Raw genomic sequence first — 26,612 nt, 5'->3', positions numbered from 1 at the left:
TTTAGACAAAAATAATGGCAGAACCACCAGTTTGAACTATTTCCTAATTTCAGAAAATCTTGATAAAAGTTCTAATTTGGTCATTCCCAGAGCTTATATGGTGGGATTAGGGTATGTATGTAATGAAAGAATCTCAAACTAAAACTGCTGAAAACAAAAGCAAAATCATCTAATTCACGGTAAGTCAATACAGCAACCAGTTCTCCCAAGCAGAAATCAGATCATTAAAATCCAGACATAATATACAAGCCCTCAATAACTTAACTACTCTTTTGTTAAATAACCTAGTCTTTATGTAGCAACCAATTCTGAAGCTTAACACTCATGTAGATGGTATCAAGTAAACTGCTTCCTGACCATTACCACTAGTACTAAAAATTACAAAGAGAATGAAGATAAAAGCAGCAGATCAAAAGTACAAATTTTTTTTTCTTTTAAAAAGCCTCTTTTTCATTCTCCAAAGTCCTGGCATATCAAACACTTCTAGTTCAATTTTTATCATCTGATGAATAAAAAATTCAGTGCCTTCAAGTAGTGGAATTAAGGTAAGGAGGTAGATATATATATAAATGAAATGTGAGTAAAAGAACGTGGAGTCTACGCATACTTGAACATGGAAACAAAAATGAGAAAAGAACCACAAGGTGTAATAAATGTGCAAAGCTGTGATCTGAGTTTGCTAGCTGGATCTTTAAAAATGCATTTGGTGCTTTTGTGTTCCTCATTAATGGCTTACACGTATTTTTCACTTCTCTCAATCAGTGATTTTCAGCAGGGAAAGCATGTCCCTCTAGAAGAAAGGGCAACTAGAGGCCTATCAAAATGTAGGCAGGGATACATATGAAGAGCTTGAAGAACGCATTCAACACTCAAGGCAAAGTATATTCATTCCACGAACTACAGAACATAAAGCTTGACGTGAAGGGCAAGAAAAGCATTGATGCACATGGCTAGTGGGTTCAGAAAAGATGACTTTAAAGGAACTCTGAGGGGTAGGATAATAAAAGTTGATATGGCTCAACTGTTTGACAGAAGTGACTGGCTCTTAACATGACCACAGTGATTCTGTTGGAAAAACGTGCTCACCTCCATGCAGAAGCACCGCTCGGCAGTTGGTGGACACTGTGGCCTTGGCATCGCTTTCAGACAGCCCAAACAGCAACCCTCTGGGGGTCGTTAAAGCTTTTAGCCAAGAGTCAGCGGAGGACACCAGACCAACAGAAACATAACCAACAATGCCAGCTGCCCTGGCCCCGAGAGAGACACTAATTCTACAGTTCTTAGCCCAAATGGAAAAAGCATTTGAGAAAAGACTCATTTAACTCTAAACTTGTACTCTTCCCCTTCGTTTCTACTTTACCCTTCATCCAGAAAACAAAAGGATAAAGCACTTTAAGCCAGATATAATTTGTTTTTGAAGCTCTTAGTTGATAAACTTATAGTTTTAAAACTCTTGTTAAAGTTTAATAGACCAAATTCCCTAAAAGAAAATTCCAATGACTTCTTATTCAGAAAAGGATACAAGTTTGCCACATCGTATGGGCCTCTTATTTCTAAAGGCTAAAATAAAATGAACAAAAAATAGATATGAGAGAAGTTATTCATAACATTTCAATGACTTCATCTGCAGTAAATAGGATGCTTAAGTGTCTAAAAATAAGGAAGTCAACTGCATAAATTTAAGTCGTTATAATTTTGATGGATTTCTTACATTTTTGAAAATATAAAAGACCCTTGAAAAGCATTTTATAGCAATATAAAGCAAAGACTATTTATATAAACAAAATTTGAAGCCCCAAAAGAATGGGGATAAATAGGGATAAAATTGCTCTTCACCAATTACAATGAGCAAATGAAGTTAAAAATGAAAACACAACCTTTTATTACATTACTATTTTAATTTCTACCCTAGAAATCTTTTAGTTTTAAAACTTGAAAAGTGAAAACAAAGTACTTAATGCCAGACTTACCCTTTCTGCAGCACTAGATATAATTACATTCTACAAAACAGAAAGTAATCAACATTAATCTTAGATAAATGTGGGAAAAAACTGAAGAGTCTTACAATACAAATAACCAGCAATCAAATTTTAACATAAACACCAACTTCTTCTTAAGATAAGGTACATAATTAAGGTGATGGATGAAAGACCTCATGTCAAACTAAAAGCAGCCTAAAATAAGAAACAGAACAGGCCTTCCCAACAGATCTTAGGAAAGATGAATCAGTTTAAAAAACTAGTTGAAAAGGGCATGTAACCTTAATTCAACTCAATAATGACAAATAATTGCTCTCCAGACTATTCTTTCACAGCAGGTAAATGGCCAATTCTTTACTGAAAGATAAAGGCTTTCAACACATCTTCCCCACTTCGTGTTATTTTTCCCTAGGGTATTTTTCTTTCTCTTAAAACCTGCAGAGCCTGTTGAAATGGGAGAATTTGTTCTTGGGCCTTGAGAACTTTTTGCTCTAAGGATCAGCTGGATAATCCCAGTATATTAATAATAAACAATCAGATTTGAAAAACATCCTAAAATTATGGAACCATACCTTTCCTTTGCAGACCTGCATCAAATTGAGGGCGTTGGAAATCGTGTACCTTCTCATCGTGGAGTCTTTGATAGCAGGGCTATAGAGAAGTTCAAAGCCCACTCCTCGGTCAATTGCCTTCATAGGAAACACAGAAAAGGAAACTGTCAAGGCTAACATACACTGCCTTACTTTATTTTCACTGAACTTCCCTCTCACCTCCTTCCTCACCCCGTCCCTCCTTGCCTAACTCCTGCATGTCCAGGTACAGCTTTGAAAAAAGGCATATTTGTGCCCGGATGGCAACATCCAAGGGAGAAAAAAAGATCTTTGGCTCTACTTGATCAACAGAGTTTATGTGAGCTGTGGGGAAGCTGACTTTCTATAAACAGGAGCCATCAAGAGGCCGAGGAGAGCAGTGTCCCAGTGGTGGGGCAGAAGGGCTACTACTCCATGAACTATCAAAAGGAAATCGGAGACGTGTTCCCTACATGAAGGGCAGACTGTTTGCAAATGTAGTAAACCACCTAATTTGATCCAAGAATGAAGAAACAAAAAATGAAGAACTCAAAAACATCCTAAGAGCAGGAGTAGAAGACATCTAGGGGAAGCGATTCAGTACGCATATGCTGAAGGAAGAGACACAGACACCCACGAAGTGCTATGTGCCAGGCACCGTACAGAGAGAGTCGTATGCATTTATTCAGCACCCCCAATGCCTAGAAAGCACTATGGCAGAGATAGCTACTGGCTCATGAATGCCCAGCAAAAACAATGAAAGCAGCCTGCATCCCTGACAATACTGCCCAGCTTGGAAGCTTGGCCTTCTACATGAGAAAAAGAAACTTCCTTGTTTAAGGTGTTCTTAATAGGGTGGAATCCACAGGTAATACCTTATTTAAAATTTTAGATAGATGAAATACAGACTCATTATCTGAGCTCCTGCTTCCAAGCCGATTTTAATGCCAACTGCCTTAAGCTCATCAACTGAGAGTTCAGCCTGGAAGAGGTGGCAACTAAATCCACTACTACACTGTTCTGCTTCCCTGAAGGGTGATTTGCACCTTCATCCATTTACAAGAGGGGTTTCAAGCCAGCTGTGCAAGGGAATGGTGAGCAAAAGCTTACACGGTTCTTCTCTTCTAGAAACTTCCAGTTTAATGGGGGAGACCATCAAATAATTACACAAAAGTTAAAAACTTCCACTGTGCTAAGTAATGTCAAGGAGAAGTCTAGGTGTAGGTGAGGAAGGACTTAATCAGTTGAACAGCAGAAGAGTGAAGCCTTGCACAAGGCAGGGTGGAGGCGGGCGGGGTATATGAGGAGGCTCTAGGGTGGGAGGGAGTGGCGGGCGTGTGGAGGTCAAAGGCTGGGGAGGAGAGAATGGGGAGCCCTGTGGTGGAAGTGGAGGCTAGAAGAGGATGGGAAGGGCCAGCAATGCAGGTCTTTAGAACAGAGACAGAATTAATCTTAGTAGCCAGATAGAACGTCTAAGGACTTTCTCATGGAGGTGATGATTGGAGCCGCAGTGGCCGCAGTGGGCTTTTGAAGGAACGAAGTAAGTAAAGCAGGCAAAGACCAGGAGGCAGATGGGTTGGGACCTGTCCAGTGACGACAGCTGGAGGTCTACTCCTGAGTGCAAAAAGTAATGCAAAAAATCTGTCTTCTGAACACAGACTTCTTTTCTTCCATCCCCTAATCTTCCCTTTCCTTTTCTTGCTGCCTTGAGGTGCCCAGATTTTATTTTAGCTTCCCTATATATCTGATCCTAGTTTAATTACATTTACACACTGTTTTCCACACTGCAACCTCCCCCTCTTTTTCAGACAGCTTCTTCCTGCCCCCAATTCTTTGTCTTGTGTTGATTATATCTGGGAATGGTGTCTGTTATGCTATTCTTTGTGGCACAAAGATATACCCTATTCACCCTATCTAGCTTGGACATTTGGAAGCTGGTATCATGATACTTCTCAGTAACACAGAGCTGTTCTTTTATATAAAAAGCATTTAATATATTAATATTCTGAGGGAATAAATAGTAGCTTATGGAAAAAAGGTCATATGATAATGCTGTTCACTATGGATTATCCATCAAAAAAGAAACCAGGGTTAACTTGGCAAACTGAAATTCACAGACAAACCAAATCATGTCTTTCAACCATATTCTCAACTATCCTCCTGGCTATTTCTCTAACCAAAACTACTAATTAGCCAAAGAGGCTTACTTACATGTACTTCTTTTCCTCATCCCTCTAGCTGCTGAACTAAAACACAAGTCAGGAAGATGCAAAAGGGGAGAAATAAAAGATGCAGGTGACACAGAACTAGGTGACCAGGCCCCAGAGAATTTTTGCTACTTCCCCTGCCTCCCACCCCCTTGGGACCAGAGCAAAATAAAAACTTTTTTGGGCGTGGAGAGGGTAAATGGACACAATTATCCACTTAATTATTTTTTTAAGAAAAAAGTTCTGATTCTGATCTTAGTACATTAATCAAATTCACTTTTAAAATGGAAAGAAAACTCAGAAACTGAAGATAATGTGCTACTGAAGGCTGTGAACACTTCTTTCATAACACTGTACTTAAAAATTTTAGATAGACGAAATAGACTCATTACCTGTGTTCGCTTCCAAGACCATTTTAATGTAAATTGCCTTAAGCTCATCAACTGATTGTTCATAACAGCCTTTTCATAAAGAATGCCAGTGCCTGCTTGATTAGCTTTTGTTTGCATCTCTGACCAAAGGTTCTGGAATAAGCAGATATTTCTTTACTAATGAGAAATAAGTCATAACGATGCTACAAACCAAGAGCAGGTGTGTGACGTGTGAAAAGAGATAGTGGTGGTAAAATTCAAGAACTAAAGCAAAGCTTAAGAGAAAGAAGAGAGAAAGAAAATAGGGGGTTGATTACTGGGACAATATATAGATTCCCTGTTTATTTCGTAAAAATTAGTTCTTTACTGAATTGCAAAGGAGGACACTCTTGGTATATCATTCTTTGAAATAGGTAACTTGTTCAGATGATTCACATATCAAGTAACACAAGAAAGCACCAAAAAGTCTTAATTGTATCTCTGCTCCTGTTTGCCCCACCCCCATCTCCCATAATCACACTTATTAATTTCTTATGTCTTTTCCCAGAGTTTCTTCATACAAATATAAGCAAATATGAACAACATCTGTTTTCTCTTTTTTACCCCAAAGATAGCCTACTACACTGTGGTTCTGACTTGAAGGGTTTTCCATGTCAGTTCCTAACTTCAGCGCTGCTTTAGAGCTGCAGTACTTCACTGCAGAGGTATGGCATGCTTAACCAAGCCTCTGATAGTTTGGCGTTGTTCCAATGTATCTGTAGAATAAATGCTAAGGTAGGATTGCTGGGTATTACAGGTTGAATTGTGTCTCTTATGAAGGTTATGTTGGGGTCCTAATACTCAGTATTTAGGACGCAACCTTATTTGGAAACAGGGTCACTACAGATGTAAATTAAAATGCAGTCTTACTGGACTAGGGCAGACGCCTAGGCCAGTACGACTGGTGTCCTTCAAGATGATGACCACGTGAAGACATAGAGACATGCTGTAAAGACAGAGGCAGAAATCAGAGCATGCAGCTGCAGGTCAGCAACCACCGAAGACTGCCAGCAAATCACAAAAAGCTAGAAGAGACAAAGCAGGATCCCCCTACTGGTCTCAGAGGGAGCATAACCCCATCATGTCTTGATTTCAGACTTCCAGTCTCCAGAACTGTGAGTTGATGCATTTCTGTTAGTTTAAGCCAACCCATTTGTGGTACTTTGTTATGGTAACCCCAAGCAACTAATACACTAGGTCAGAGGGTAAAGCATGTATAATTTTGATAGCTGTTGCCAAATTATCCCCTCCCTCATATGGATTGCTCCACTTACACAGTTAAAATCAAAGGATGAGAACCCTTGCTTTCCCACAGCCTCACAACCATGTATCGTCAAACTTCTGGGTTTGTGCCAAACAGATAGGTGATTTTTGATGTGAATTTCTCTTAGCATGATGGATTTAAACATCTTTTCATATGTTAACAGCCTATTTGTGTTTCCTTTCCTGTGAAATATCCTTTTCATGTTCTTAATCCATTTTTTTGGATTGAGCATCTCTCTTTTTTAAGCTTATCAACTTCTGCGTGCATGCTTAGTTGCTCAGTCATGTCTGACTCTTTGCAACCCCATGGACTGTTGCCCGCCAGGCTCCTCTGTTCATGGGGATTTTCCAGGCAAGAATACTAGAGTGGGTTGCCATGCCCTTCTCCAGGGGATCTTTCCAACCCAGGGATCGAACCCAGGTCTCCTGCATTGCAGGTGGATTCTTTACCATCTGAGCCACTGGGGAAGCCCTATCAACTTCTGGGAGCTCTTTATATATTAAAGAGACTAGCATTTGTCTATGACGTAAGTGAAACCATCTCCACAGTCTGTCATTAGTCTTCCCACTCTGTCTCTGATGGGTGGTGTTGCTTTTTGCCACACATTACTGCCAAGTTTGCTGGCATTGCTCCAAGCACTGGATCCATAAAGTACTTAACACATTTAGGTTCACAGTATGTGTGATGAAAAATAAAGTTTATAGAGCAGTCACACCCAACTCAAGGATATATGGAAAGATTCCTGGAACAACCTCATTGCTTCCGGTACTACTTACTGGATTTCTTTCAGTGGGGACTAATTGGACCAAGAAGACAAATGGATTAGGGCTAGAGAAAATGCTGAAGGGAAAACTTCACAAAGAGAGCATAAAACATACAATCATTGAAAACAGCTCAAAAAACTTTTGGTTGTTGTTGAATGGCAAAACACTGTTTAAAAAAAAAAAATCAAAATGAAGGTGAAGATAGGTGTTTTGCTTAAAGAAAATTCTTCTCAAAACCTGAATTCATAAAGATGTTTTAAAATATGAAATTACTCTGTGCTTAACAAAGAGCTCTGCTGTAATTTTAAATCACATTTCCCAAGAGGAAAAGGACAGCAGATTTAGAATCAAAGCTTGAGTACAAATCCCAAGTTAACCTTTGAGAGAGATATGTACCTGTTGTGAGATGCAAGCTACCTGAGTCTCAATTACATCACCTGCATAATGGAGAGAATTCACATCTACCCCACCTTAAAGCTGTGGGCTGAGAGCAAGTGTGAGAGAGTTTAAACCTTAAAATGCTATTAGAGGTCATTTGGTTATCCAAGAAAAGGAGCTGAATTCAACTTTCTCGAAACCCAACTATAACAAGGTAAAATGATTCTATTAAAAGTTACTTAGACTTCAGAGGAGGTTTGTAGGAGATTCTAGAGGGAATTAACATAACTGAAATTATGGTGCCCTAAGCATGTGGTGAAGATACCAAGAGGGATGAAAGCTGCTAAAAATTACATATAAGGAATGCTTTGGTATGTCTTAGCTCCTGGGCCCTGCTTCATAATTGCAACCTTCTTTTACTTCTTTTTTTAAAGCTGTATTGAGGAATGATTGAAAAATATAATGTATATATTTAAAGTATAGAATGTGATCCTTTGATATACATATACTCTACATCAGGCGTCCCCAGGCCATGGACCAGCAGCAAGCAGTACATGGCCTGTTAGGAACCCGGTCACACAGCAGGAGATGAGCGGCGGGCGAAAGTGAAAACCATCTATCCCTTCCCCCAAGCCCCGAGTCCGTAGAAAAACTGTCTTCCAAGAAAACAGTTCTTGGTGCCAAAAAGGCTGGGGACCATTGCTCTACAGTGTAGAATGATTACCAAGATCAGGATAATTAACACAACCATCACCTGATGAAGTCAACTTTTTTTTTTTTTTCCCTGTGGTGAGACTGCTTAGGATCTCCTCTCGACTACTTTTAAGTTACAATACTGGACCATTACCTCCGGTCGGCCATTCTGTGTTATTAGAGCCTCGGAATGAGTTCTTTTTCTAAGTGAAAGTCTGTACCCTTTGACCTAAAATCCACACTTTCTGAGCTGATAATTCTCACATGCCTTATGGCCAAGAGGTCAAGACTAATAAATTAAGTATCTTACTGCTCCTTTTTTTTTTCCTCACCACTCCATTCAAACTAAGATCTGTATCCAATACTGTGATCCTTATAAACCAAGCCAACCACTAATCATGGTCAAAGACAAATTCATTCTAAGGGCCAAAAGAGCATGCAAGGACCAGGACTTAAGATTAAACTGTTCCCCACGTTCACTACATCTTCTGTATTTTCATGGGGAATATATTTCCATACTTTAAGGATACAGTTCCAAATCCATAACAGGTATAACTATCAGGTATAAATAATATACACACATCTATACAACTGCTCTTTATTTACCCTGTACAGCAAACTCACTAACTTTTATTGTATCACTATGCTTCCAGCTTTTAATTTTAGTTAATTTAACTTTTAATTCCAGTTTCTCTTAAATGAAAGAGGTGAATGAAATTAACAGGGACTCTTCTGCTTCCTGACCAGTTCACACCGCAGCCTACTTATACACTAGACAAAGACTAAAAATAAGGCTGCACAGCCTTCCCTCCACTCCATCATCTAGTTTTTATTAAACAACATATGTAAAATGTTCACACCAGATTTTAAAAAAAGCAGACACTGTGTTAAATACTGCATATCCCTCTCACTTGTCAAATTTTTACTTTTCAGAATTCTTACATTAAAAAATGTGGGAATGTGGCCAAAAATATCCGTCAAAAAATAGTACCTTCCCGAACTCACAGATGGAACTGGAAGGTGGGCTGTCCTGGTGCGTCTCCTCATGCCCCAGTGCCCCACTCCTCTCACTGTGGAGGCTGCCTGCCGAGCCCTGACAACCAGCTAAGGGTTAATGGCTTGCGGGATTTGCTTGTGTTCCCCAAGTTGCACCCTGACAATATGAAATTAGACGTATACTCGTTCAGCTGAAAATTTTAGGGAGGACCCATTAAAGAGAAGGTATTAGGGTAATTAAGAAAAGACCATGACACGGTTGGTGCTTCCTAGAAGCTTATAAGTTGGGTTGCACAGTAGGGCACGTTCATAAAAAACCAACAGAAAGACATCCCCAAAACTGCCACTGGGTAGCTTAGCATTGTTGCGGGAGGAGAAGAATTAAGTGCCGTGAACTGCTGTCCATTCCATGGACTCGGCCTTAGCATCACATGTCACTGTGTCCTCCCAACCAAGAACACAGTATTGTATGTGGGTTTACTCAGGCAAAGTCATCTAAAAAATGGTCTTCCTTGTTCATCAGGGGGAAGAGAAAAGTAAAGAAGTTGAAAGTTTAAGAGCAACTTATGGGGGGTGCCATTTACATGTAAACTGGAAGGGCAAACTGAAGCTGGTAAAAAGCCCTGGCAAACTTCTGGAGGCAAAGCCTGCTCCCGCAGGGGAGCAACAACATGTGAGGCCAGTAAGACTGTCCTCACCTCCGGTACTCTGTTAGTTTGAGCTTTCAACATGGTAGCTGGGGCACATCGGAGGTCTCATCTAATGGAAATCAATCTGGTCTGTCCCAACCCTGGGTCTGAAGAGCTGTACAGCTTCTTCTTGCCTTCATTTGACCATGTTTGACAAGTGAGCTGTTAAAACAACATAGATCTCCAATTCTAAAATGTGAGGATTTAGGGCCTTGTTTTTAAAAGTGTTTACTCATTTATTTATAAGTACTGCCAAGAGCGTGGGGAAACAATGATTTGAGCGTGTTGTTATATATATGTTCAGTAGTATTCTCATTATTAATCAGCAAAGAGCTGTTTAATAGTTTTCCCTTTAAATATATAACTTTAAAATTTTGAATACTTTTCAAAATATTACTCCTGAATGCTTTATAGTAGCATACATTCAGGGGTAGAACATAAGCCATCTTAAACTTTTTCTACACCGGATTCAATTTTTCCATACCATACAGATCAATTTTCTCCTCCTTACTGTCTCTGCCTATTCTCAGCATCAAGCCAACTCCTTAGCAGCAGAGAGGGAAACAAAAGATTCTCCAGAGACAAATGAATAGGGGAGTTACCTATCTTGAAAAAAAATCCATAAATTTTTAATTTCCCAATTCTGACAGGGTTGGGTATGTAATCTAGACTGTTAAACCTTTTTTTCTCCTTCAACAGCACTTTTTGAGAATGGGAAACAGCTTCAGAAGACTCTGTTCTAAAATAGCATCCTGACTCCTCCCAGGATCCGGTTGCCAATGCAAATAGTCGACAGCTGTGTCAACCTTAGAGCAATCTCACTGTCATGACAGAATAAGACTTATAAAAAGGTGTGACAGATGGAAGATACCGAGTGGAAGAAAATGAGAAATTATGTAGAAAGGTAACAAGAAGGATTCTACAGCAGAGGAAGGAGGACAACTCGGGGTCACCTTCTTTGGTTACTACAAAAGTAACGCTGGGTTCTTGTGTGAGCCAGCGCAGCTCAGTGCAGATTTTAACTGGGCACAGACCGTGCCTGCTGTGCCTTCCACTCCCTGCCCTCTCCTGTCCCCGCCACTCCCACTCCCCTCTCCAGTTTGCTGCTGCCATGAGAACCCTATTTTTTCCCTCCTCCTTTCTTGGCTTCTCTGTCTCCTTAATATGCAACATGAAGACTGTTAAGTGTCCATTATTATTAGCTATCTGCTTAGGAAATTTCCTTCACACAGTTGAGTTTCTAAGGCCTTTCAAACACACCTTGGTAATTTACTAGTTATTTTTTATATTAAGCTTTCTTTCAGCCTTTAGTCAGCTTGCACAATAAAATCCTTTAAGTTGTCTATTTATTACTAGCCTTTGATTTCCCCCCTCTAAAAATAGCAGTTTCCTCTGCCCCTTTCCCAGCATGTTAACGCACATCTAGAGATTCACAGAACAAGGTGTGACACTTACCACATTAATAGGGGGTCTTTTGAAGTAAAATGGCAGCTTCTCTGTTACAGTTATGCAGACTAAATCCACATCTAAATGTGTACAAGCGACCTGTCAAGAAGAAAACACACGTAAAACCAAAAGCAAACTGGCACGTTAAGAATGTGGCAGGGTCAAACACTGGAGAGGGCAATGGCATCCCACTCCAGTACTCTTGCCTGGAAAATCCCATGGATGGAGGAGCCTGGTGGGCTGCAGTCCATGGGGTTGCTAAGAGTCCGACACGACTGAGCGACTTCACTTTCACTTTTCACTTTCATGCATTGGAGAAGGAAATGGCAACCCACTCCAGTGTTCTTGCCTGGAGAATCCCAGGAATGGAGGAGCCTAGTGGGCTGCCGTCTATGGGGTCACACAGAGTTGGACACAACTGAAGCGACTTAGCAGCAGCAGGGTCAAACATGATATAAAGAAATGTAAATAGATACGGCTCACTCAAAAGACACTGTAGGGTTCTGTGTTCAAATGCATCCATTTTTTTGCAAAACCAATGGTTAGCCATTCACATTTGGTTTGAATGGTTTAGCGGTAATCCAGCTGAAGCAGGGTGGTATGTCTACAGAACATCTCAACAGACATGGTCCAGAGACCCTCTAATCCGTGGTCAGCTACACAAGGAGAGGTTGCTAAGAGAGGCTCAGTTTCTGGAAGGTTACTTCAGACTGTTCCAGAAAAAGGAAACTGTTCTGATATCAAAAAAAAAAAAAGCTAAAAGGAATGTATACATGGTCCACTTTCTCCAGAAATTATTTATTTTTGTGCCAGCAATTGTCCCACCTCTTTAGGTCCAATCAATCTACTGAGTGGTCAAAGAAACACTTACATGGCACTACCAACAGCATTTTGTTCAAATGCTAATAGAAACAAAGCATCTCCACAAATGCTCAAAGGAGATCTGTTGTAAATCAAATGATTCTGAATGCATTTTTTTTCAACTGTTAATTTCTCTTTCCTTTCTTCTCATTCTTGCTATTACTGTTGACACACTGCATTTACTTCCAAAAGAAATCTGAAACTGCTTATAAAAAAAATACATGCAAGACAAAATAAATGGATAAGGAAATGAGGATAAAAGGAAGAACAGGGAAGGAAAATAAAGCTGAGGAGTAAAAGTGCAGGCCAGAAGCTGCACATTCGGCTCTCATTTTGCCATTATTTGATTTACAGAGACAAAAAGAATTGGCTCTTCCCTACTATGACAAAAAATAAGCCTCACTATCAATGCCGGTATAGTCAGGCTTGATGAACAAATTCAAGCTGCCAGGGTGGCTGTGCTGGCAATCTAACATCAGTGGCAACGACCAAGAGAAACAGGTCGAGAGGGGGTGACAACGCCCTGCAGGGTAGGCCCGACCTTCAGCAATCACAGGCCTGTCACATCTTATACTTTTTCTTCAGAGTCCCTGCTCCACTCATTGCTACCCCCACTTCAGGGTTCCAGGAAGCAGGGAGTGATCGGAGGCTGCCTGGCTTTAAGATAGTCACAGTAACTTCGTAAGCCTGGGAAGTAACACTGCTCTGGCAGACACTCAGCTCATAAAGGACCTGTCCCATCTCAACTGCTACAGATGTCTAACTCATAAAAGTCATTGAAAATTTGCTAAGAATGGATGAGAAAAGCTCTGAATAGCAGGTAAAACGAAAACAAATTCAGCTTGCCATTTTTACACTATCAGATTGGCAAAGATCGTAAAGTTTTGTAATATACAGGTGACTCAAGAACAAACAAACAGGGACTCACAGGGTTTTCAAAACCAGTCTTGAAAAGTGTTTCAGCAATAGGTATCAAGATTTTACACACACACGTCAGCACATTTCACCTATAGGAAGGTATCCCATAGAGACCGGAAGTGTGTTCTATAGCTTTATACCCTACAAATGCTTCAGGATTATTAGTGAAAGAACATCTGCTGCAGTGCCAGTCACAAAAGATTAGACACAAGTAAACGTTCCTCAATTTTACTTAAACAAACAGGGTCGCTTTACACAACAGAACACGCTGACTCCTTCTATGCAGTGAGGTGCCGCTCAAATGGATATTATGGAACCACTGCCAAGACACACTGTCTGGTGAACAAAGCAAGGTGTCAGGAAGGAAGGCAGGAAAGAGGGAGAGGCGAATGAAGGACTGGGTAAAAATACTTCTGAAAAGAAACCCAAGAACTTCTGGCTGTGGTTGCCTCTAAAGAAAAGGGACAAGGCGTTTTAAGTAGGAGGATGGTGTACTTTTCCGTGTATACCTCTTTGCACTCTTTGAATTTATTATTACAAGCACAAATTATTTTTCTTTTCAAAAAAGCTGATTCATTTCTTAAAAGCCTGTAAAACAATCTTCCCCAGCGTAAAGCTAAATTAGGTTACTTGATTATGTATTGCTCTTTTTTCCCCAGGGTCAATTAAAGAAAAAACCCTTGTGTTGGTTTAAATACATGCATTATAATAAATTTTCAGTTACAAAGGACAGCTCTACTTGGCACCTTAGACTTAAAATGTCTCAAACCAAATTCTTTTGTTATTTAGCTATTAATCCAAATGTTCAACTGATACACTTAGGTAACTATAAACTAAGAGCTAATGTTCACAGTATAATGAAATACTTTCTAAATCATTAAAAATGATTACATTATGTCCAAATACTTGTGATTAAGAATTTGATTATAGTGGTTTTGGCAGGTTGTATATGAATTCATATCAACTGTTCTTAACCTTCCTCTGGCCAAAGACTCCTATGAGGATTTAAGGAAGGTATTCCCCAAATGGTACATACACACATACACTTATCTTAGATTTTATGGAACAAGGAGAATAAGAGGGAGACGGTCCAGTCTCCCCCAAATCCTTCATGGATGTCAGACTGGTGTTTTATGCAAGGAAGAGCCAGGCTTGCCAGTGAAAAGAGATGCCCATAAATGGATCCTCCCAACCTAACCCATGTTTAAAAAAAACAACCCTCCCCTGAAGAATTTGCTTAAAATGGAGATTACCAGGCCCTACACCCAGCAATCAATTCAGTAAGCAGGGTCTAATCACCTGCATTTTAACAAATTTTCATGGCAAATCTGACACCAGTGCAGCCAGACACACCTTCAGAGGAGCCTGCAAAGATCTGCCCTTTCAGCAGCCTCAGGTGTTAGTACAATAACGCTCTGCAAAGGGTAAGGGATGGACTTTGGAAGCAGGAAGAAAAGAGAACTTCAATTTTCACTTATTTTTAAATCCTTCTCTTAAAATATTTTGTTCAGTGTTTGTATATTATTTCATAAAGCACACTGATATAATGGAGCATGCAAATAATTTAAAAGAAAATAAACACATACATATTGGGGATGTAGGACCAGTATTTTTTCAAATTGATATAGTATACACTCAAAGTAGATTGGAGGCCCCTGACTAAACAGGCTGAATTCTCCTCATTCTGTCCAGTCCTAAATGGGAATAACAATGGGAAAGAATATGAAGAAAAATAAATATGTGTAACTGAATCATTATGCTTCACAGCATAACACAACAATCAACTATACTTCAATAAAAATTTTTTTAAAAATCCTAAATGGGAATAACTAACTCAGAAGCTCCTGAAACTTCTATGTAACTCTCTCTGCCATATTCCATAGCCACCCCCATCCCAAGAAGCCCTGGCCAATGGACTCAGCTTACAACCTTTCATCTTTGCCTTATCCCCTGGGGTAACTATGGAGAAAAAGGGTTTATCGATGAGATATGTTTCAGATACTCTTGAGTGGAACTAGTACGTTAATTCCCATGGAAACAATGCTATTTAAGGTGGTTAGATTTCATACTACTAATTGTTAACATGTGTTTAGGAATACTTTTATGATTCATTTCTGAGACCTTAGTTTTAGAATATCCTATCTACAGAGATACTTGCCTACATTTTAAATAATCAACTTAGTAAACAAAATCACTTAATAAAACATAACCTGTTAAGCAACAAATTGCTTGCATTTGACCCAATTTCAAGCTTTATTACTAAAAGAAAAATCTCTTTTCAAATAGATTTTTTATAGAAAACAAGGAGTGCCAACTTCAACTGAATCTTAAAGAATGGGTAAGATATGGAAAAATGTTCTGATTTTAAAAACTTTTTTCTACAGTCAATTCCAAACAAATACTCTGCCAATTATTTATAGCTTTTATCCATCTTCCAGAATATTTCTGACTCTTCCACCCACTATCATGTGTTCGTACTTCTGACCTAAAATTTGAGAATAATCTGAGGAAAACAGTAAGATAAATTCACTGTATCAAATTATAATGCATTCTAACACCACAGTCCTAGTTAACAAATCATTTAGCCTGAATTTCAATTTTCTCTTCTACAAAATGGGGATAATAAAAAGCATCCATCCCAATTACCCCCTGGGCTCTTGTTTTCTCTAATCACGTAAATGGCTATGGAAATGTATGCTTTTCAAAATCAATTCAAAACACAAGAGTACAATAAAAAATTAGGTATACTACCAACTTTCAGTCTACATTTTAACCAAATTGTTAATATTTAATAAAAAATTGGGTTGCTGTTTAACAAATCTGGACATATTCATGTTTCTCTTAAAGGTTTCCACACTGAATCAGAATCCCACGTGGAACTTAAAAAAAACAGATACCACGCTCAACCCCAAACCTACCTCATCAGAATCTCCCATGGTGGAGATCTGAGCCTGCCTGATTTTAAAAGCTTTCACAGGGGTCTCTGATATCTAAGATCCATTCGATCCTACTTCCTTTTTTTCTGAAATGAAATTCTAGAGAATTACTATAACTGAGCATTTTAGGAAGGGAGTCGCCAAAAAAGGGGAATTCATTGCTAACTTGTGCTGTTTCCCTGCATTAATATAAACAATGAAAATTGTGAGTGTACCTCAAAAACTAAATTTATCACACACGAGTCCCCTTAGTCAACAGCTCCATCTACTGGAATAAACTTAGGGGAAATCTTATAATTTTAGAACAGACTACTTAAAAATCGATTATACTGTAAAATTAAAACATCAAAGACCAGCTCCATAATATCCCCTTGGTGGATACACTTTTGGTAGATGGCTATTTTCTTGAACCGAGACAAAGTCAACATTCCGAAATTTCTAAAAGCGGCTATATCTCACTTTACACAGTAAAACATATTCCTGAAAAACTATTATTACAGTTGATGTCTTTTTTCCTGTGATCACTAACAACTCCCAGTGTGTTCCATCTCAAGCTGACAAAATAAGCATATACATTAAACAACTTTGCCTCCTAAAAAGTCACAGAAATGGCCATTTGAAAAGGACAAAAGAAATTCATAAAGGTTCTCTTAAACAAAAAGGAATAGTACCAGCAGATAGTTGATTCTGAAGGATATCTAGAAGGCCATGATCATGCTAGCATATGGACCACACCTCAGAGCACACAAAGGAGAAAGATCTTGTATGCCACAGCAGAATCTTGTGCCTTTCTTCTGTAACAGGCAGCAGCAATTAGCAAGAACAGACACTGAAGTGGTAAGGAATCCACTTGCTAATGCAGGAGACACAGGTTTGATCCCTGACATGGGAAGATCCCACATGCCACGGGGCAACGACACCTGAGAGCCACAACTACTGAAGCTTTCTTGCCCTAGAGCTCCACAACAAGAGAGGCCACCTGAAAGAGCAGCCCATGCAATACAATGAAAAGCAGCCCCCCGCCCACAATTAGAGAAAAGTCTGCACAGCAGAGAAGACCCAGCACAGCTCTAAGTATAAAAACGAACAAAAAGAGGAAAACGATGGATTCTCTTAATATCAGCCCATCAAATATCTAGCAGAATGAACAAAACAAAATATGCCACCCAGATACACTCTTGGGCAGTTCCAGGACTCCACGTATAAATGAAAAATCCTCAGTGTTTCCAGATGAGATGAAACAGGTCATCTACAAAGGTACAACATCAGACTTCTTACGTAAAATAATGAGTACTATTTTCTTTTACTGTTACTTACATGAAAAAGTTTTTCTGTCTTTGGAAAAACTGCAACAATGTCATATAGCCGGACTCTTGAAGAAGTTGCTCTCTAGTAAGATGAAAAGAATGTTACCGTACAGTAACAACACAACAACAATGCATATGGGATTCTGACTAGCGTCCTGGCTGCACTTCTATTTCAACTTGTAATACTTATGCCACTGACATTTTTGTTTTGCTTTGTATGTTGACAGAAAAGACCTTCTCAGCATGTAAGACTCTAGTTATCAACATCCATCTCCCCAATCATCTCTCCTTCCTTCCCACATTGTCATGCTTTACCTGTATATCAAACATTTTGTTTGAGACACAAAAATCAAATTAGACAGCTCCTGCTCTTATAAGCTAGCGGAGGAGCTTGCCAGAAACTTACTGAGCACCTGCTATGTGTAGGGCACGAGGGATACAAAATCATTTAAGGCATATATCTGCTTTCAGTGGAGCTTATCATTTTTTGGTGAGATGAGAAACACACATGACTGACTATGATGTGATTAGGTTCACAATGAGAATACGGTTAAATACAAATTAAACTGCTAGATGTGTAAGAAAATAACCAAGAGTCCTCTGACAGAAGGAGAGAGATTTATCAGTTAAAGTTTATAAAAGAAAGTCTCAAACTGATACTGTATGCGTATGCATGTGAAAAGGCTGAAAAAATACATGTTCAAGTATACAGTCACTGAATGATGAGATAATATGTGCTGTTTTTTCTTTCCCTTTGGCACCTTTAAAATTTTTTACCTCTTATTCTGTAAAAAGAAAAAGCATGATAAACATTAAAGGAGGAAACAGAACGGTTGAAGAGATGCAGCAGGTACTGTGCTTGAGCAGCTAAGTGAACCCACTGGGCAGATGCATGCCAAGACAGGGCAGGTTCCAGGTCTCAGAAAAAGTCAGGATCCAGTACTCTCTTCCTCTGTCTGACACTCCCACTTGGGACAGGGACTGAAAGGGGCCACCAGGATGTCCATGGTAATAAGAGAAAAATCAAAGTCTGTGGCCATAAAAAGTCAACTCTATGTCTCCCCAGGCTTAGAGAACCAGAATGCAGCCTGCAGGTATAAAAAACTCCCAAATTTGGTTTTTCATAATTTCTTTAGCAATGCTAATTGTTAGAAAGGAGGCCAGCCCTTCCTTGATCACTCCTTTTCTGTGAGAGAGGAGGCCATCCCAGCTAATGATGAAACAGCTCAGGTTCTCAGAGATCTCACTTTCTCCCTCACTGACTCTTCACATCAGTACCGGCTACTTGCAAGTCTCCACTTAAGAAACAGAATCTAGACAGCAGGTTCTCACCAGCCTCCCAAGCCTTCTATTCCTCCATGGAGTGAAGTTTCTTAAGCAAAGTTAGCAGCAGACACTGGCTATATTTTCTCATAGCCCAATCACTTCCATGGAAATGGCTTTTTGTAAGGCAACCAATGACCACCATGTCATTAGGGAACCTGCCTGGCCAAGACATGTTTTAGCCCTTCTCCTGCTTGGCTGAGTACTCAGGCACACTGATGCTGCTCACCCTTCTCATGCTCCTCATTGTCCACCTACTCCTCAGACGGCCCGTCTCAGTCTCCCATCCTGGCTCACCCTCTCCTCCACCACCGAATACAGCTATTCCTTAGGATGCTGTCCCAGACCTTCTCCTCCCACATTATACTTTGACCGGGGAGTCTCATCCATTCTCATGAGTACAATACTCTCTACAAGGCGACCACTTCCAAATGAGTATCTTGAACTGGGGTCCCTCTTCCGAGGGCCATGTCCTTTTTCCCAACTACTCATCTGACAAGCTCCACTTGAACTCCTGCGGCTTCCCTGGTGGCTCAGTTGGTAAACAGTCTGCCTGCAGTGCAGGAGACCTGGGTTTGATCCCTGGGTTGGAAAGATCCCCTGGAGAAGGAAATAGCAACCCACTTCAGTATTCTTGCGTGGAGAATTCCATGGACAGAGGAGCCTGGTGGGCTACAGTCCATGGGGTCACAAAGAGCTGGACACGATTGTGGCTGTCTTCTCACTGGAACTCTTACAATAACCTACTGTGTCTCACACATGATGATCTGACACCTATTTCTCTTTGTATGTTTCATCCCAGGAAATGGGACCATCTACCTATCTGGCTGCTCAGGCCAAAGCAGGGAGTTACCACCTTCGATCCAATCAACATCAAATCCTGTCAATCCTCCCCTCCCCTGCCTTTATCCCCTTTGATCCATTCTCTATAATGCAAATCTCAAAACTGTACTCCCTTAGTTAAAACCTTCATAGGCTTCTTCTAATTGCTCACCCAGACCTACCTTTCTAACATCATCCTAGGTTAGACAGGTCATCAGGCTCAACTCAACTGGCATTTCATTTCCCACCATGCACCATGTTTTTTTGGGATTCAGGACCTTGCATAATTTATCCTGTCTGTGGGACTATCCTCTCCCTATCTGGCACCAACAACATTCACTGATTCATATGGCCACAGTTTGAACATCAGCTTCCTCAGCTTGGCCTCCTGTTACACACTCCTAGAACATTCCTTATTTACTATCTCCCACTTTTTAAATGTTCTTCTCATTTTCCAAAGGACTATATCTGTATTATTCATAGCAACATCACCAGTACTCTATGTCTGGGTCATGTAAGTTCAATGAATACCAGTTGCTGGAAGACTCTTTAAATCTTTAATCCTTATACATGTGTCATGAATAGAAGAGACTATTATACCATGTGAATTCTGAGCTAAGGAGAGCAGTCAAGTGTCATACACTGGGGGTTGGGGAAGATCTAAGAATGAGGTGAGTTGAAAAGCAAGAGTTCAACATTAATCAATACAACTTACAAGACCAAGAGAGAAGAAAAGTAACTTACCAAAACATTACAGTGAGACGGATCCGAAACGATAATTGTTAGTCTAGTTAAAATTTTAATTGGTTTTGATTTTCCCTGTAATGAAAAAAGCACAAAATACAGATGACTGATTTTCCTCCTTAGCAGTGGAAAGTACTCATTAAAAAGTACTAACAATAAGGGATAGTGAAGATCAGTAAAGCCCTAGCCTTAACTCTCAAGGAATTTATAATAGAGGCATACTTTATTGTTTTGCTTTGTTGTGCTTCACTGATATTGCCTTTTTTTTTTTTTTTACAAACTAAAGATTGGTGGCAACCTTGTATTGAGCGAGTCTATTATAATGCGTCATTTTCCAACAGCATTTGCTCACTCACATCTCTGTGTCACATTTTCGTTATTCTCCCAACATTTCACATTTTTTCATTACTATCATATTTGTTATGGGGATCTGTGATTACTGATTTTGCCTAAGTCCTAATCACTAGCCTGCCAGGGAATTCCCTGATCTCTGATGATACTATTGTAATTTAGAGTAAAAAATCACACACATGTAAGACATTGAACTTGATCAGCTCTTGAAATAACAACAACGGATTGAGAATATTACACAAACTTTTAGTTAATAAAGCAGTTGCAGGGTATGAGAGGACTCACTCCAATTTTGAAAGAAGATTTACTGTGGGTAAAATACTATCAAACAGCATTGCATGCTACAGAGAAATTGTACTGAAAGTAAGCAAGTTCATGCAGCAAATTCATCGTCTTATTTCAAGAAATTGCCACAGCCACCCCAGCCTTTAGCAACCACCACCCTGATCAGTCACCAGCCTTCAGCATCAATGTAAGACCCTCCACTGGCAAAAAGATCATAACTTACTGAAGACTTAGATAATGGTGAGCATTTTTAAGCAGTAAAATATTTAAAAATTCAGATAAACATTGTGTTTTTTTAGATACAATGCTGCTGCTGCTGCTACTAAGTCGCTTCAGTCGTGTCTGACTCTGTGCGATCCCACAGACGGCAGCCCACCAGGCTCCCCCATCCCTGGGATTCTCCAGGTTGCTGCACACTTAATCGACAAGGTAAGCATAAACTTAACATGAATCAGGAAACCAAAACATTCGTGACTTGCTTTAACATGGTAGTTTGGAACCAGACCCACAGTATCTCTGAGGTATACCTGAATAGCTAGAGAAAAAGAGACGTACATAATGTTTCATGGAAAAACTAAGTCTTCATGGAAAGGTAGGACTGGTAGACAAAGGAACGGGCAGTGCAGGTTAGAGAACCATACATATGACTGGGAACGCCTGAACTGTCTGAGTACGTATTATGTTTCTTAAACAAAGCACTTACCTGTACAATTGGCAAAGTTGTAAAGAGTTCAGAAACAGCTACTGGTTTGTCAATTTCCTACAACAAATAAAGAATAATTTTTAGAAAGCTTATTTCTAGCATGCAGAAACACTAGATAAGCTGTGTGTATGTCCATGTAAAGACAGTTGAAGCCAAGTAGGAGCTGAGAACATCAATGGAAAGGAAGGATGAACAACAATTTTTTAGAATGAAACAATCTGTAAGGAACAATTGTTGGCCTAAGGAGAGATACACATATTTACTAGTATGTTCGGAAGGGAAATCAATCAGTAATGAGTCCATGACGGTAAAATAAAAAAGATGAACTATTGTGATTAAAGTTTAAACAACAACAATGCACTTTTTAAAAAGTTACTTAACATCAGATCGACTTTAAGAATCTTTACACCATACCCCAGCACTTCACAAAAAAGTTATCATTTGTACAGATATGTATCAGCTCAACTATTAACACATAAAACAATGCACAGAGTGCTCATCTGTAGCTTCCACATTACCGATACACACAAAATAATTATAAATGCTGGTTATTATTGTCAGAAATCCTATTTTACCTGTTTCTTTTCCTTAAATTCAACAACATGATTGATGGCAACAACTGAATAGCCCACTGAAAAGAAAAATTGAACATTCTTGTCAAATACAACAACCTCTTTTACACATAAGCTCATACCAATTCATGTCAAGACTACAAGGCAGAAGAATGGTTATGAGTATGGATTCTGGAGTCAGATTTGCCTGTTCTCAAACCTAAACATTACTACTTAAAAGTTACTTAACCTTAAGTTTCAGGTTGTTCATCTGCCAAATGGTGATGATATCAGGATTCATCTCATACAACTGTCATGGGAATTAAATGAGATAACACATGCTGGATGTTTTAGAACAGTGCCTAGCATAGACACAGGGCTTTGTTTGACTTTGGTGATGTATTATCAGCATGATAACAAAGACCTTTATCTTTGCCTATCTTCTTTCAACCATTATTCTTTTTCGTGTCCCTATGTTCATTTTCATCTCATCAAATTTATACTTTTTTCACTATCAACTTCATTCTTACTTTTCCGTTTTTTCTTTTGCTTTTTACCCTTTCTACTTCTTCAGAGACCCTTTTGCTAAGGTGAAACAGGATGACCACTAATTCACACCAATGTCCACGTTCTCCTTTGAGCTACCCACCAAGAGACTGAGAACTCTCTGAAGCCAAGGCCTGGCTTTATCAGCCTCAACACAGCACTGCTCTGGACATGTGGACTTCAAAAATATGTTTAAATCATGACTCCAATCTTTAAGCTATTTAAACAGCAACGGTGACGACAGGATATTAATATTAAAAGATAACGCATATTACGGTCAAAATAGTGGTCTCCCCCCTCATGAGTTTGTCCAAGGTCCTTTTCTTCCTCTCTCAAATATTTACTGAGCGTCCATTACTTAACAGACCCTGAAGAAACCTCTTCTATTTTGAAACCCTTCTACGCCCACTTAGACAGCAGTTGTGATTCACTTCAATAATTAAGGTAAGGTCTTAACCTCTCTCGGCTTTTGTTTCCCCTGGATTCAAACAGGAGTTACATTTTAGCCATTCTGCTCTCCTCCCACCCTCCTAGTAAGTCCTCCGCCCCCACTTACTCTCCGTGTAAATAACATTCCGACACTCGGAACCACATGTCCCCATTCTCAGGGCCCCCACAGGACTCCCCCTCTCTGCATCAGTTTCCCGCATTTGACAGCATCAGGACAATGTCAAGAGACTTAGGAAGGGGCGATATGAAAGGCACTGGTGTAGGCGTATACTTGGGAGCCCCGTCTTCTTCCATCCATCAGCTGTGGGGCCCATGCAGATCCCCCGCCATGTCAGGGCCTCAGTTTCCTCAATTCGCAAGACAGAAGGAGCTGGACTGGGTAACATCTCCCCAGGGCTTTCGAGTTTCCCGCGCCTCGGGTCAGAGTAACACCGCAGGGGCATCAGTTTCTAAGGACACGCCGGAGGCCCCAGGACACCAGAACTAGGCCCGCCGGGTCCCTCCAGAGCATGGCTCGACAGCCTAGGGACAGCGAGACAGCGCAGGCACGGCGGCCCGCGCAGCCCGGGAGACTCACGGTGAGCAGCGTTCTCCACGAGCCCGCGCAGCGCCTTCAGGTCGGAACCCGCCCGCAGGTCCAAGTCGGCAAACGCCGCCATGCTGAAGCCACGTGAGCCCCGGCGCCGGCGCGGCCTCTGGGCCCCGCCTCCCCGGGCATGCCGGGAACTGCAGTTCAGCGGCTCGGCCAGCCCCGCCCTCCCGCAGTCTGCGGGTCTCCGCCTCCTTTCTTGCCTTCAAGTACCAGCAGAAGTTAGCACGTGGAGATTAGCAGCCTCGCTTCAGCCCTTCGTCTTCTTCCAAATGAGAATGTCTGGTTTCTCCTGGGGTTGGGCCGTGGGGGTTCACACCTCCCACCCTTCATCCTTGGAAATAATGTAGAAAATGATTCTTTTAAAATGGACATATACACCATTAATTGAGCGCCTACTTGAACCAAATCCTTTTGCTAAGGGCTGGAAATGCTTTAAAAGTAGTAGGGAACTTGTTCTTTTTTCCCCCGTTAAAGGCCATTCCGTTGTTTAAAATGGACTTAACGGAAAATGGGGAAACTGACCTAAAAGCGGATTGCCAGGGGGAAAGGTCTTTTTCCTCTGTCTGAACTGGGAGTTCACAGCGCGCTACTTCCTTACACTCAATATCGTCAGCCACCAGATGGCAGGGTTCTTTCTAGGATGAGAGGTTAGCTCCATCACTGGTTCAGCCAAAAGCTGGTTAGACAAGAGAGGGGCGTAATTAAAATAAGAAGAAATGTACAATCAAATTCCACACAATTGATATTTCCACATTTTTGAACTCGTGTAAGTGAACTCTTCTTAAATATTGATCAATGATCCGAGAACATAAAACTGTGAAACTGTAGTTGACATCAGATGACATCATGTGGTTGGATGGCATCACCGACTCAATGGGCATGAATTTGAGCAAACGCTGCAAGACACTGGAGGACAGAGAAGCCTGGCGTGCTGTAGTCCATGGGGTCACAAAGAGTTGGACATGGCTTAACAACTCAACAACAACAATAATAGTTAACATCAGTGCTTTTTCAAACGATCTGTGATGAAGGGCCTGGTTACTGCCCTCCCCACCCACCCACCCAGTTGTTCTAGGACCCATTCCTGTTTCCTCCTGCATGACCAATAGACAAATCTGGCCTCAAAAGTTTGGTCTAACATCTGAATTGCTCTGTACTCGACTGAATAAGAAGAGTCCAATAGCTAGGGACTTGGGTATACAGATAAGGCCTAATGGGTGTGAAAGTTTCTAAACAGTTCTAATTTCTGTGCTAACTTATCACAGATAGTACACAGACAATCTCTAGCCTGAGGCCACATCTTGACTTGTATTCGTCTCATGACTTTTCCCCTTGGTCTCAGAAGGGAATTTTAAGAGGGATCTGCCCCATGTTATCGTTGTTCAGTCGCTAAGTCATGTCCGATTCTTTGCCACACCATGGACTGCAGCACACCAGGATCCCCTGTCCTTCACTATCTCTTGAAAGTGAAAGTGTAAGTTGCTCAATCCTGTCTGACTCTTTGAGACTCCATGGACTGTAGCCCACCAGGCTCCTCTGTCCATGGAATTCTCTAGGCAAGAATACTGGAGTGGGTTGCCATTTCCTCCTCCAGGGGATCTTCCCAACTCAAGGATGGAACTCAAGTCTCCTGCACAGCAGGCAGACTCAAATTCATGTTCATTGAGTGACTGATGCTATCTAACCATCTCATCCTCTGCTGCCCTCTTCTTTTGCCTTCAATCCTGTCCCTAGAATTGCTTGTAGCAGTAAGCAGTTCTCCTTTTGGCTATGTTTGGTGAAGAAGAAATCTTTTGCTTTCCCAACACTTGATATATCCTGCTACTGCTGCTGCTAAGTCACTTCAGTCGTGTCCAACTCTGTGCGACCCCAGAGACGGCAGCCCACCAGGCTCACCCCATCCCTGGGATTCTCCAGGCAAGAATACTGGAGTGGGTTGCCATTTCCTTCTCCAATGCATGAAAGAGAAAAGTGAAAGTGAAGTCGCTCAGTCATGTCCGACTCTTAGCGACCCCATGGACTGCAGCCTACCAGGCTCCTGCATCCATGGGATTTTCCATGCAAGAGTACTGGAGTGGGGTGCCATTGCCTTCTCCTGATATATCCCAAGTAAGAATAAAAATTTACTTCTGCAAAGAGAATGAAGTCATATAAAGCAAGCCCTTTGCTTTTCATCAGAAAATCTGGTGTTAATTTTATAGGATCTTCACCAGTTTTTACAGAAACTCAAGTCCCTGAGCCTGATACACAGTGAGGCTAAACAATACCAAAATGTTGGAGTTTAGAACAGAGAAGGCTTTATCAAGTGCCATCTGAGATGGGTGGCTTATGCTTAAAAACCACCAGCAACCCAAAAGTTTTCAGCAAAGCCCTTTTCTAGGAAAGGTGAGGGAGGCGCGTAGTTAGCTGTTGCAACTTCTTGGGGTCAGATCCTTTGTTCTTGAGGTCAGGTCATGGTGAGGTAATGATGTTCCTGTAAACTTCCACAAAATGAATGTTATTCTCCGTCCTGACAAGAAAGAGCAAGGTCCCAACCCACAACTTTCACCCTCTGAGGTTCAGGTCCTGGCTAAGAGGAAGCAGAGCTCAGCTGGAGGCGTCTTCAGAGCCAGGTTCCCAGATGCTGTCTAGCTGTCATCGTTGAGGGAGCCAGGTGCCCAGGACTCACCTGACCCTCAGGCTCCTCAGGCCACCCAAATGGCAGGGGCCAGGTCCCCCAGACTGGATCTTATGCAGAAGGCTGCTATTGGGTCACAGAGCTGGGGTGGGGGAGCAGTTCACTGCCGCTTAAGGCCTGGGTCTGGCCAGTGGGTGGCCTTGGGACAGGC

At 40.9% G+C, this 26,612-nt stretch overlaps 1 protein-coding gene across 2 annotated transcripts in view; it reads right to left on the bottom strand.

Annotated features, from left to right (window-relative positions):
* RPP30 (ribonuclease P/MRP subunit p30) overlaps positions 1 to 23,864 on the bottom strand; it is a 30,774-nt gene extending 6,910 nt beyond the window's left edge. The window contains exons 1-10 of one of the 2 annotated variants that reach the window (XR_003586560.3): positions 23,770 to 23,864; positions 22,221 to 22,276; positions 21,646 to 21,702; positions 20,307 to 20,381; positions 17,428 to 17,499; positions 11,405 to 11,494; positions 2,552 to 2,668; positions 1,971 to 2,000; positions 1,523 to 1,560; positions 1,087 to 1,182 (exon numbers count right to left, since the gene is read on the bottom strand). Coding sequence is in view for 1 of the 2 variants with exons in the window: in XM_027960219.3 (XP_027816020.1) it covers positions 1,087 to 1,166; positions 1,523 to 1,560; positions 1,971 to 2,000; positions 2,552 to 2,668; positions 11,405 to 11,494; positions 17,428 to 17,499; positions 20,307 to 20,381; positions 21,646 to 21,702; positions 22,221 to 22,276; positions 23,770 to 23,851 (697 nt within the window). In the remaining variant the exon portion in view is untranslated. The remainder of the gene's footprint in view (positions 1 to 1,086; positions 1,183 to 1,522; positions 1,561 to 1,970; positions 2,001 to 2,551; positions 2,669 to 11,404; positions 11,495 to 17,427; positions 17,500 to 20,306; positions 20,382 to 21,645; positions 21,703 to 22,220; positions 22,277 to 23,769) is intronic. The other variant, XM_027960219.3, reaches the window with a different exon arrangement.
* Positions 23,865 to 26,612: the final 2,748 nt, after the last annotated feature.

Source organism: Ovis aries, chromosome 22 (assembly GCF_016772045.2).
Source record: "Ovis aries strain OAR_USU_Benz2616 breed Rambouillet chromosome 22, ARS-UI_Ramb_v3.0, whole genome shotgun sequence".
NCBI classification, from domain to species: Eukaryota; Metazoa; Chordata; class Mammalia; order Artiodactyla; family Bovidae; genus Ovis; species Ovis aries.
The sequence above is the reverse complement of the archived record's forward strand: the minus strand, read 5'-3'. Positions and strand labels throughout refer to the sequence as shown.